The 12629-nt window shown below is 45.6% G+C and overlaps 1 protein-coding gene across 2 annotated transcripts in view; it reads left to right on the top strand.

The window, feature by feature from the left end:
• The window catches only part of frmd5a (FERM domain containing 5a), a gene marked incomplete at its 5' end in the record, with an annotated part of 107301 nt that extends 94672 nt beyond the window's left edge, over nt 1–12629 (top strand). For both annotated transcript variants that reach the window (XM_080842114.1, XM_080842115.1), the window contains 4 exons: nt 1925–1999; nt 3287–3355; nt 3661–3767; nt 9272–12629. In XM_080842114.1, coding sequence (XP_080698240.1) covers nt 1925–1999; nt 3287–3355; nt 3661–3767; nt 9272–9873 — 853 coding nt within the window. In that variant the 3' untranslated portion in view covers nt 9874–12629. The remainder of the gene's footprint in view (nt 1–1924; nt 2000–3286; nt 3356–3660; nt 3768–9271) is intronic.

A 12629-nucleotide genomic window follows, 5' to 3' on the forward strand; every position in this document is an offset into this window, starting at 1 on the left:
CCAGACATGACTGATTATGTTTGTGTGTGCACTCACCTTACTTCTTGGACCATAGGGGACGGTGTTTCGAACATTCACACATTGCCACTTGCACCATCTAAAACACACACACACACACACACACACACACACACACACACACACACACACACTGAACTAATGTGGTCCCCCACATGTTGTCACAAATGCACACACACAGTACTGCTGTCCACCGCCATGCACAAACACACTTTGCCTTGCACATTCCCCTTAAACAACTGTACACACACATTTTATATATATATATACAGATATTTACCCACACACATAAATTCTTACCTACACAGAGGCAGGTAATGAATTTAGAGGGATGGGATATACACAGCAGATTTGTTTTTCATTGCAGCACTGTCAGGAGCTGGAGGGCGTTTAGGGATTAGATGGAGACATAAGAGAAGGAGAGATAGAGATAAAGAGGCAGCAAGGGGGGAGAGGGAGAGAGAGAGAGAGCGATTGTGAGAAGGGCCGAAAGGCAACAGGTAGAGGAAAAATACCCCAGAGAATGGAAAGATTGATTGAGCCTGCTGCTGATCACTCAGAGTCTCACACTGGGAGACTGAAACATCATGATCTTGAAGGGGTGGAAGCTCAATCCACACCTGACACACACACACACACCAGAGACACACACACACACACACACACACACACACACCAGAGAGAGACACACACACACACTCTCACACACACACACACACACACCAGAGACACACACACCAGAGAGAGAGACACACACACACACACACACACACACACACACACACACACACACACACACACACACACACACACAGGTTCCCTCACATGTACTTTATCCCTGTCCATATCTCTCTATTCCACACACATACCTTTACACATAAACTCTCACACAGAGGCACACATACACACAGAGAAAGAGAGAAATAAATGGAAGAAATAAGAACCAAAGGACACAATTTAGCAGACAAGAAAAAAAATGCATCCCGCAAATGCATCCTCCCCAAATGGAAATAATCCTATTGTGTATTAATTTATCCTCAGTGCTCTCCAGTGTCTAACTACAGTCGGTTTTAATCAATCCTTTTCCCCAACAAAATCGGATACAAATACACAATAAAGTAGAGTTACAGCTGGATTATGATCTCCCCCAAAGACAGTTGTGGCTCTGGCAATGAAAATACATAATTAACAGGCAGGGTGTTCATTTCCAGTGAGCAACGTGTTTTGGGAAGCAGACGCCGCACACAGCCGATAAAAGCCCCCCCTCGGGCTCCTTGGGGGTGCAGACGGAGAATCAGGCCTCTGAACACACACAGACACACACACACACAGACACACACACACACACACACACACACACACACACACACACACACACACACACACAGACACACAGAGACACTGTCACACACACACATACACACACACACGCACGCACACAGACAGACACACACACACACACACACACACACACACACACACACACACCCACCCACACACACACACACACACGCATGCGCGCACACACACACACACGCGCACACACAAACACATGCACACTGGGTCTAGGGTGGCAAACCTAAAGTTTCCACCCTGTTTCTAAATTAAACATTGTTGCCACTGTGCTCCTGAGTGCCCTGCTTGCCAAAGACACACACTCTCTCTTGAGAGTGCCATCAAAGTCACATCCCCGACGGTGACTTTTTTTCCTTTTTTGTGCCATTCTCCTTTCCCCCCCCCTTTGTCTTTTATCTGCAGACTGCATTAAACAGCTTCTTAATATTCAAGGCAGGAGACGAACTCCCTTTCTCTCAGTGTGAGTTTATGTTGTGTCCTGAATGACATTCCCTCTCTCCCTAAAAAACATCTCTTCCTCTTTTCTTTCTATCTCTTCACTCTCTGACAGGCTGGATAAATCGAGTCAGGTGCGCACGGTGTCCAGCAGCAACCTGTTCTTCAAAGGCAGCCGCTTCCGTTACAGGTGAGAAATGGTAGCGCTCTGCAGAGGGGGGCTGCAGACAAGTCTCTGAGGCTCTGCTGGAGCTTCCCCCTAAGGCAGGGCACTTCCTCTTCTAACACTCTTAACCGAAGCCTGCTTCACCTCGGAGCCGTGCAGCTCCACGCAGCACAGCATCGAAGAGCACACAGCAGATGAGATGGTGCAGAACCATCACTGTGCTGTGCATAATGGTACTGCAGAGCACACATAACAATGCAGCCCGATACTGCCACGGACAGCATAGACTGAGCATCGGAAGTGAACAGGACACAGCAGAGGACAGTGCAGCACACCGTAGCACTGGAGGAGCAGCATCAGAGAGTAACAGAGAAGAACAGCACAGTCAATATATCTGAGCTACATCAAAGGACCCATTCAGGGGCTTGAAGTAGATACCAGAAGCATTTTGGGGGTGGGGTTTGGGGTTTGGGGCCTGGGAGGGGGGAGGAGGCAAGGAATGACCAGACAGAAAAAAGCAAATATGCAAGGTTAAAGGTTGCATATAGGTTATATTATATAAGTGTTTTAGTTCTGAAACCTTAGTTCTGGAACAGCTGTTAATTTCCACCTAGCGCTAGTCAGATTTATCCCTAGGTGCCATTGTTTATCAATGACATGAGAGAGAGTTAAAGTGTTTACAGTGTGTCTGTAGTAAGAACAATTTGTCTCTATTACTTGATGGTTCCTGGGAAGAGGCTGTTCAGTGGCACTTGTTGGGCAAACCAAGAAGCCATTCAGAGACTAATGTAATTCAAAAGAAAAAGCATGGGTCACTGTTTTGCACTGGTGGTGGTAGTGGCTCTGACTTCTCTTGCGGTCAGAAGGACACTGATTGAATTTAAGTGAGTGGAGTTTGCAGGTTAATCTGATTGCAGCGTTCATGGACTCACTGGAGTGCTGTGTAGTGCCATCTGTCTTCAACCTTTATAGCTCAGCTAGAATGTCACTGAGTGAATGAGATAGTGAATGTAACTGAAAGTACACTTATTCAAAATTTAAATAGAAAGGTTATTTTTTATGTACTTCCAAGACAACTTCTTGAGACTTCTTTTTTTTTGTTTTAGATTGTCACCTCATAATCAACAGAGGTTAGAAACAACACACCTCACTATTACGGCATAGTACTTTTACTACTATGACGTTTTATTTTACTGTTTGCCTTTACTCTTGGGTAATGCATCACCCACAGTCAGAGTAATAGGGGTTACAGGGCCTGACCCTGGGTCAGTGAGTTGAGCGCCCTGTGTTTGTGTTTGTGTGTCTCTTCAGTGGGAGGGTGGCCAAAGAGGTGATGGAGCAGAGCGCCAAAATCAAGAGGGAGCCTCCTGAAATACACAGGTAAGATCGCTGCTGTGGCAGTGTGTGCCTAGTGTCCCTGTAAAACATTATAGTGCGTGTGTGTGTGTGTGTGTGCATGTGTGCGTGTGTGTGTATTATATTAGTATAGGTGTGTGTAGTACCCTGTAGGTAGAGCATGTGTTGTGCATGTGCTGTGTATACCGGTAGTATAAGTATGTCTGTGTGTAATCTATAGTGTGTGTGTGTGTGTGTGTGTCGTGTCATGTCATGTCATGTCCTGTAGGCTGTGAGTGTATGTGTGGAGTGTTTTGTAATAGTGATGTAATGGCTGTGTGCCCCTACAGAGCTGGCCTGGTGCCCAGCAGGAGCTGCCCGTCCATCACCCACGGGCCGCGCCTCACCAGTGTGCCCCGCACCCGCCGGAGAGCTGTACACATATCTATCATGGAGGGTAGGGACACACACAACGTCACACACACACACACACACACACACACACACACACACACACACACACACACACACTAACACACACACACACACACACACAAACGCATAAATACTCTGATACTGTGATTCATATACATCAGTGTACCTTATACGCACACGTGAACAGAGCTGCACATGTACTGTATGTACACGTTCACATACCTATTGTTCATCACATTCACATCCTTACATCTTCCTGACCTTTCTTTACCTCAGGAATGTTCTTGCTGTGTGAAACATAACCGTTTCTCAATCAGTCAATCACTCACTCACTTACTCACTTGCTCACTCACTCATTTTGGCGTAGAGGTTGGCAGAGAGTGAAATTACATCAGGTGAGGCCTTTTAGGCTGGGCTTCAGGGCGCACTCCCACATACTATCAGTACATTTCAGCAGATTCAAAAGGTTTGGTTTAACACAGCAGACTGTTACCACGAGTTTAAGACTTGTTCAATATACCATTTTCTTGAGCAAGTGTGTAATGTTGAGTAATCGTCGAGTGTCATAGTGAGCCGGCTGTCTTTGATTTGGCTCTAACTGGATGCCTGAATAAGATAGTCGGTGGATGATTTGATAATGATAGGTGAAGTGGGTGCCAAAACTGAGCTGCTCCGTGCTAAAGAGACCAAAGGACTTGGACCTATTCTGGTGCTGAGGCTGTTTAACGACACCCTGGCAACACACACACACGCGCACACACACACACACACCCACACGCACCCACAGTGAGCAAATGGTAACCTGAGATGCTTGCTTCTATCTCCACTCCTGGGAGTTGGGGACGCAGGTGTCAGTGTCACTCAGGGATCTCTATTTCAGTGCTCTCTCTTGCTCGATCTCTCTCTGCTTTCTTTCTTTCTTTCTTTCTTTCTTATCTTTCTTTCTATCCTCCATCTCTCTTTACCTCTCTCTTTACTTTTTTCCTTTCTCTCTATGTATTGCCTATCTCTCTCCATCTCTCTTCCTCATGACCTGTGAAAGTTACTGAATGGGCAAAGGCCTCAGTTGCCACGCTACCCTTCTCACATGTCCGGTTGATCCTATGAGTACCTCCCCCCTCTCACCCTGTGCTTCTATCCACCGATGGGTTCCTCTCCTCCACCTTACCATCCTGTGTCCCTTGGGTCTGCTCCACTGAAAAGCACTATAGTGCAGCCCTGCCTGTTCCCAAAACTGATTGACAGTAATCTGGCTAGCAGTAATCTGGCTAGCAGTGCTGCCTTATTCTGGACCAGACATTCCAGTGAGGTGTCTTCAAACTGCCACTTTTCTAGCTTTCTCCAGAGCATTTTTCTGGGTCAGGTCTGTATGTCTCTGTGAAGAACATAGCTGGGTATATGCTGTCAAGAGCCCTGAGAGACATGGAGATAGAGAGTGACACATATCCACGCATGTGCTGACATTGTCCCTTCCTGGAGTATTAATACCCTTCCTGAAAATAGCCAAGGCCTTGTATGTCACTGCAGGGGGAGGGCAGAAGCAAGGATGGTGCAGAGGGTGTCTGGTGAGGGATAGGGGGTTTAGGACAGGGGGCATGGGGTGTGTGAGTGTGGGGTGGGGGTGGGGGGGTGGGGGGGGGGGGGTTGTTGGAGAGTTGCTAGCTTGTGCGTGTCCTTTGAGCCTGTTGCTCAGGTCCCCCACACTGCAGCACAGTCAAACTGGTCTCAGCTGCACTCAACAGCAGCCAACAGAGGATAGGGGACGGAGGGACTGTCACCTAGGCCGGGGAGGGGGTGGACGCGCTTTTTTAGAGGACTTGGAAGCCACCGCAGCTTTCTTCACCGCTACCGCAACCACAACTGCAACTGAAACACGCAACTGCAACTGCCGTACACGATTGTCATTACTTAGCCTCTGCTTTTGGTACGCCGCAAACTGCCACCATGGTGAAGTGCCTGATCCGCATCACCACGCGGGTGAACGTCCACCTGCGCATGATTAACCACTGCTACCGCGACGTGAAGGTGCGTGTGCTGAGCCTGGGGCCCCGGCTGATGGGGAAGGCCCTGGGGGTGCTGCCCCTCTACCCGTCCCTGACAGAGGCGGATGCAGGGGGGGCACAGGCCTCCCCACTCTCTAGCGCCTCTCCGTCCGCTACACCTCTCGAACCGGTCATGACAGTCCCACCTGCCGAAGGTAACACCCTTACTGTGTGTGTGTGTGTGTGTGTGTGTAGAGGTTGAGGGTGAGTGTGTGTGTGTGTGTGTGTGTGTGTAGAGGTTGAGGGTGAGTGTGTGCGTGTGTGGAGTTGAATCACTCACAAGTCGTTAATGGCTGACGGAACGTTGAAAGGTGGCACGCCTCTTAATGTCTGAGCTGTGAAATCATTTGTGCTTTAATCTGTGCCAGAGGAATTTTAGTGATTTTTAAATAGTAGTGGAAAGTTAATCCTCTGTCGGATTTGACATTTTACCTAAACGTTGGGCTTTCTCGGATTGGCTTCAGAAGCTTCAGGGACTAGAATTTCAGTCAGTGCAGTTCATATGCTGTCTGAGATTGAGGCTTAGATTAATTTGTTTTCCTTGTCATTTACATTTATTTTATATTTGATCTCCCTTAGACCTCGATTTAGTTTGATCTGCCAAACTTTCATTTGAACTGACATGCTTTGATTTCACACGCATTCACACACCTTTGTATTCTCCAAAGGAATGACACATAATAACAACATTTGTTATAACTTGCATTTTGTATTCTCAGTGCAGCCTCAAACATAAGCTGCAGTCATTTTGTTTGAACATATGATTAGACACCACAGGACAACAACAAACTGACTCTGTCAAACAACAACAACAACAACAACAACACACACACACACACACACACACAAACACACACACACACACACACACACACACACACTCACTCAGAGACTCAGAAACACATTATCCCCTTAGTCAGCTACTGAAGTCCTCCGGGAGCTGCTTTGACCGTCAACTTTTACACTTTAGCTCTCTCTTTTTGCAGTATTTTCTTCCTCCTTTTGGTTGTGAATGGAAACCTTAAGCCTTAGCAGGAAAACATATTGCATTGTAGGGACATGAAACCCTAATCCAAGTCGGTCAGACTGATAGGGTAAAATATATCCGCGGTGACACTGTCAGGAATTTGTAATGCTCAGCAGAAGATCATCTGTTTCACTTTTCCTCCCTTGCCATTTGGATTCCTAGAGAAAGGACATACGGTATTCAAAAAAAATCTAGTGGTGGATTTATGTCTGCTTATGAGGTGGATTTTCAGCAGGAAGAGGAGAAGAAAGAAAAATATGCCGGTGACAGCACCTGCCTGCAGATCTACACTGTGCAGAGAGTGATTACTCGCAGGAAAATTACAGAATGCTTCGTGATTAGACGTTGTCAGAAAGTACTGTCAAAGAAGGAATTCTAATAACTGACCTTATCCAACCCAGCCTCTGATACTCAAAACATCTGTTTTCCAAGACATGGGATCCAAAAACATGCATAGACTATGTGTGTAAAAATTACAAAAAACACAAGAAACACCTTTCACACATGAGGAAACGCAGCCATTCCGTTTTTACCATGTTTTAACAGGAGGATAGGAAACCCAGCCAGAGGTCTCTTAGCTCAGTGCTGTAGTTCCACGGTGGTCTGAAATCACTTCATCTTAAATATCTTAAGTATGGTTTGAAAGTAGATTGTGTGTCATCTTCCTGTCCACTGGCTGCCTCTGTGTAGCTGCGTGTTGTTAATGTTGTTAATAGCCGAAATGTTGCTCCTGCCACTCTCTTTCCCATCTGTTCGCTTTTTTACTTGACCCTGCGATTAATTATAGCTGCCTGTAAGTAGGGTATTACCAGAGAACCCAGCAGGGCCTGCTGAACTTAGTCTTAATGTCGGACCGTGGATGTAAATACATAAACCCACCACATATGGTAGGGAAACACAGGGCAGTGGGTACTGCTTGTCGTTTGCGGTCTTGTAGAGAGTGGTACAGTTCTCTATTGAGTATTGTGTGTAATAGTGTGGTCCTCAGATGTGCAGCTTTTAGACCTTGCTGAGGATTTTAATGGTATTTGACCACTGCCCTGCCTGCAAAATAATTCTTGGTCAGAATATGGTCTTAAAAATAGAGGCTGTGTGGGGACTGACATGTATTCCAAGTGTCTGTTGAATTTAATCATTGGTCATCACTATTCACTGTGGGCCAAATCACCATGTAAACTCATCTCAGAATTGTCCAGCTCTGCTTTCAACGATTATCTGACTGAGAGAGAAACTGACAGCCAAAACAAGAAGTCAGTCTTACATTAGAGAGTGCAGGCTTGTTGATTTAATAAGCGCTGAACTGTTAATTGTCACTGACACCCCATGTGTAGTGTTTTCCTCGACAGAAGATGCTCTTAACAGATTGTCGGTCAGTTGGTGGTCTAGACTGCCGCTCATAGCAGGGAGGTTGTGTTTGCTAGCAGGGCCCAGAAGTGCCCCTCTTCACATTATCACCCAGTCTGAGGAGTAGAGGCCCCATGGAAAACCTTCAATCCCCGGGGAGCCCATGATCAGGTTTCCCCTCTCTACTGGAGCCTGCTCGTCTGCTCCATGTACAGTAACTTGTCCCCGATAGATCTCCCATTACACTTGTTCCCTCTGGCCAGTGTATGTGTTAGCTTGGACTGTGGGGACATGTGACATGGCAATGTGAAGATGTGTAGAAGTCTGAATTAAGGAAGTCACTGTCCATGCTATGTTTTTACAATGTCCATCTGTGAGGACAGCTTATTCAACTCCAAGATGTTATTCTGCCGTTTAGTGCTATTAGTTAGTGCTATGAGGGAATTTACACAGTAAACACAAAGCACTGAAGAGGAGTTTAACTGCACCTGGACTATTCATATCTATGGATCTAATGGATTGGTGGATTGAAGTGCTATAAGTAAGAATTAAAAAAAAAACATTCAAAATCTAAAAATCAACGGAATGTGAGGCAATAACAGATTTGACATAATGTCAAACTCAGTGTTCGTACAGTCAACTAGAGTTCCTTAAATCACATTAATGTTTTCCTGCTACATTTAACTTTTAGCCTCCACCATCTTGGACAAAGTTTTTGGTGACTGCTGTGATAGACAGAAGGAAGGGGTGTGGACAGGCCAAGTGATACACTGCCTTTAGTTTGCATGGAGTGTAGAGTATGAAATAATTTAGCTCACTAGCTGTATATAGCATCTTTAAAAGTTGTAGCATTGTAATGGTCAATAGCGTTTCTCTTCATAAGCACATTCTCACGGCTATCCAAGATGTGTGTTTGTGGTTTATTATATAATTTCACACATACCTCCCAACATCCAATTCAGACCAGTGATCTTTGAGAGTTCTTAGAATCCTAGGAGACACTTTGCACTCATGAGCATTTACGCATTATCTGTAATTCCTCTTGTTGTTTTCTTATACCCTTCTACTCCTGTCCCCAAACTACCCTGCCCCCCTCACCCTTCGCCCTCTCAGGTCTGGAGTCCCTACGTGACAGCGCCCACTCCACGCCGGTACGCTCGGTTTCCCATGGCGACTCCTTCATGCCTCGCTCGCGCATGTCGACTGAAGCCAGCAGTGGCAGCGGGGAGCGGGTCATCTCAGACGAGAACTACAGCCCGTCGGACAGCGTGCTGCCCACTCCGGTGGCCGAGCACAGCATGGAGCTGGCCGTCTCGCGCCAGGTCAACGGCGCCCCCTGCAGCATCGAGGAAGAGAAGGAGTCGGAGGCCGGCACGCCATCGACAGGCGAGTTTGGCGAGGTGGGGCCGGATGGTAGGGTCCTGATGTCCGGGCTGGGCGCGGGGGTCGGCCTCTCCTCGCTCAGCGAAGCGGAACAGGTGAATAAGTTTGTTTTAAGTGTCCTCCGTCTGCTCCTTGTGACCATTGGGCTCCTCTTTGTCTTGCTCCTCCTCCTCATCATCCTCACCGAGTCCGACCTTGACATTGCATTTTTACGTGATATCCGCCAGACGCCCGAGTTTGAGCAGTTCCATTACGAATACTTTTGTCCCCTCAGGCGGTGGTTTGCCTGCAAGCTCCGCTGGGTGGGCGGTCTGCTCATTAACGACAAGTGAGAGTGCGTGGGGGTTCGAGGCGCGCCCAGCCCGTAGAGCGTAGAGCCTGTTGGTGGGGGGTCGAGAAGACGCTAAGTGCAGCACCGGAGAGATGGAGGGGGAGCTCCTGTCCTGTCCCGCGCCTGCTCCAATCCGTCCTTCCCAACCGTGACCCTCAGCTTCTCTCTTGATCCGTCCTGCAGACTCGTACTCCTCTCTCCTCTCTCCACAATGAACTGCTGACACTGCACCAGGAGCTCACCATTTTTCTCCTTTCGATTTTTTGTCTCCCCCCCACCACCCCACCTCTTGCGTTTTTTTCTCCTTCGTTTGTTGGTTGGTTTTTTACTCTCTTCCAGTTTTACGTTTCCCCCCCCCGTCTTTTTTTCCGTTTGAAATTTATTTTATAAAGACAGAGGATGACTTTTTTTTCATGTTTTTTCCCCGGTTGGGATTTCAGGTCATTGCAAGTATTTTATTTTTACAAAAAAAAATAAAAATGAAGAAACCATAAAACTGACAAAGAACTAAAGCGTGCACCGTTCCTTTTTAGGGATGAAATATTTTTGTTGCAACACGAAACAGTTGCCTTCATTTGCTATTTATTGTTTTGAACATAACTGAGAAATGACATATTTAAAGAATGTGATGTGAGAAAGGTGTTTTGTTGGTGCTTGATAAAGGGAAGCAGAGAAAGCTGAATTGGGATCTTTGAGGGGGAGTGGATGGTTGAGGCCATTTTCTTTTCTCGTAGAAAATGCATCCTTTTCCATCGGTCACTAAAGGCAGCTTAATGTTTTTCTCCATGAACAAGGCCCTTACGTAGAGAAACACACAATACGATTAACCGCAAATAACTCAACAATTAACCATGTACTAAATTATTACACTTGGACACATGCCATTGTGGGAGCTGTGAGACTGAGCAGGTTGCCTGAAGAGAAGGTTTAAGTCAGTGTCAGAAAAGAGAAGGGATGATTTGAGTGCTTTTGAGGGTGGTTGTTTTTTAAGTATTGATTGGAAGAGTGAGTTGAGCATCACATATGCTTTTCTAGGATTATATTTATGTGTAAGCGGTAGCAAGCTGTGGAGTAGAATGTTTTTTTTTTTTTTTTTTAAATAAAGGGTTTTATAAACGATACCATAAAATAAAGCAGTAACAATGGTGTTATGTGACCCAATAGTGTGTCAATAACTGTTAGAGAAGTGAATATGGTCGATCTCTTGAAACACCTAGCACCCATAGATCCAACCTAGCTAGATGTGCAATATTGTATAGTGATGGTTTTTTAGAGAAATATTTCAATCAATTCTGAAGGTGTGCATTTGCGTTAGCTTTGTTTTTTTTTTCTTTCATTTTCACTGTTGAAATTGAAAGATGTCTCGTTGTATAAAGAATGAATGGTTTGTTTCAATTCCATATCAGACATTGCTCCTAAGTTTGTACTTTGTGAATACCATGCTACTATTAATTATTAAAATAACAATAACAATGCTGTACTTTTTTGTACAAAGTAGTTAGTTTCCTAATATATTGACAGTTTTTCCATGTATATTTTAACAGAACTGAAATGTTATTTTGTTATTGAAGATTAAATTATACCTTTTTTAGCTCTGTGTTTCAGGTGAGTTGTAGAGTTTATGGAATAATTGGAGGTAATGATATTTGACGAGGCTAAAAGGACAGATTTTCTTTTTTTCCTGGTCCACCTCTCACCAACAAACCTCGAGCCAGCAGTGACAGAGTTATCTCTGTATGCAAGGCATGCAAGCAGCAACCTAAAAAAAAAACGCCACAGCGACAGAGCAGACGTAGGACAACTTGCAGTCAGAGGGAGACAGCTTTAGCAGCAACCAATTGAAATCTGGTGGAGAAGAAAGAGCCTTTTGGGATTTCAGGTGTCTAAGTGCCGTCAGCTTAGGGTTGATATCTCAGTGCTGTGAATTAGGTTGGTTGGGATATCAGGAGGGGAGTGGCTGATTGCAACTGCTGAACTAATGGGGGAAAGAAAAATCTGTTTTAATCTGTCTTTTTCCTGTTGTCTGGAATAAATGTGTGTGGTGTGTGTGTGTGTGTGTGTGTGTGTGTGTGTGTGTGTGTGTGTGTGTGTGTGTGTGTGTGTGTGAGTGTTGTGTGTGTGACGTGTGTGTGTGCGAGTGTGTGTGTATGAGGTGGAGAGCAATGTTTATGTGTAGCCCCTTAAATCTGTTTTATGTGAGTGTGTTTAACTTAAAAGCTTAATTCAAAGTGGAACACAGACAGAAAGACAGAAGATTTGTTAGGTCTTATTTTTGAAAGAGGGAAGGTTGTTACAGAAGGAGAAATAAAGACAAGAAGGAGAAGAGAAAAGGCTATACAGGAGGAAGGGATATGAGACGAATGATCTTGTGCCTCTAAAGGCACTGGGCTGAGGTAGGAGGTAGGAGGTATGAGAAATTAGGTCTCGATCTGTACACTGTGACTGACACACATCTCCTCCAATGAGCCTCTGTCGATCCCTTCTAATGGGTCTTAACAAGTTAGCTGATTTAATTGACACTATAGCAGCTGAAGACTCTTGAGATACTAAGATGCCACCCGTGCAGTCTTGGTCTAATGGCATAGTTCACCTGCTCCTGTCACAAATCAGTGGGTTTGTGTAGTCTCAATCACTACTGCACAGCAACAGTTAACATTTATGCTAGTCTGTTGCTGCTAATCCCCCACACTACACACTGCGGGCAACATCAGCACAAAGGTACCTGCAGTGTCAGGTTGGGCCTGAAAGCGGTGTGTG

Source organism: Sprattus sprattus, assembly GCF_963457725.1.
Source record: "Sprattus sprattus genome assembly, chromosome: 7".
NCBI classification, from domain to species: Eukaryota; Metazoa; Chordata; class Actinopteri; order Clupeiformes; family Clupeidae; genus Sprattus; species Sprattus sprattus.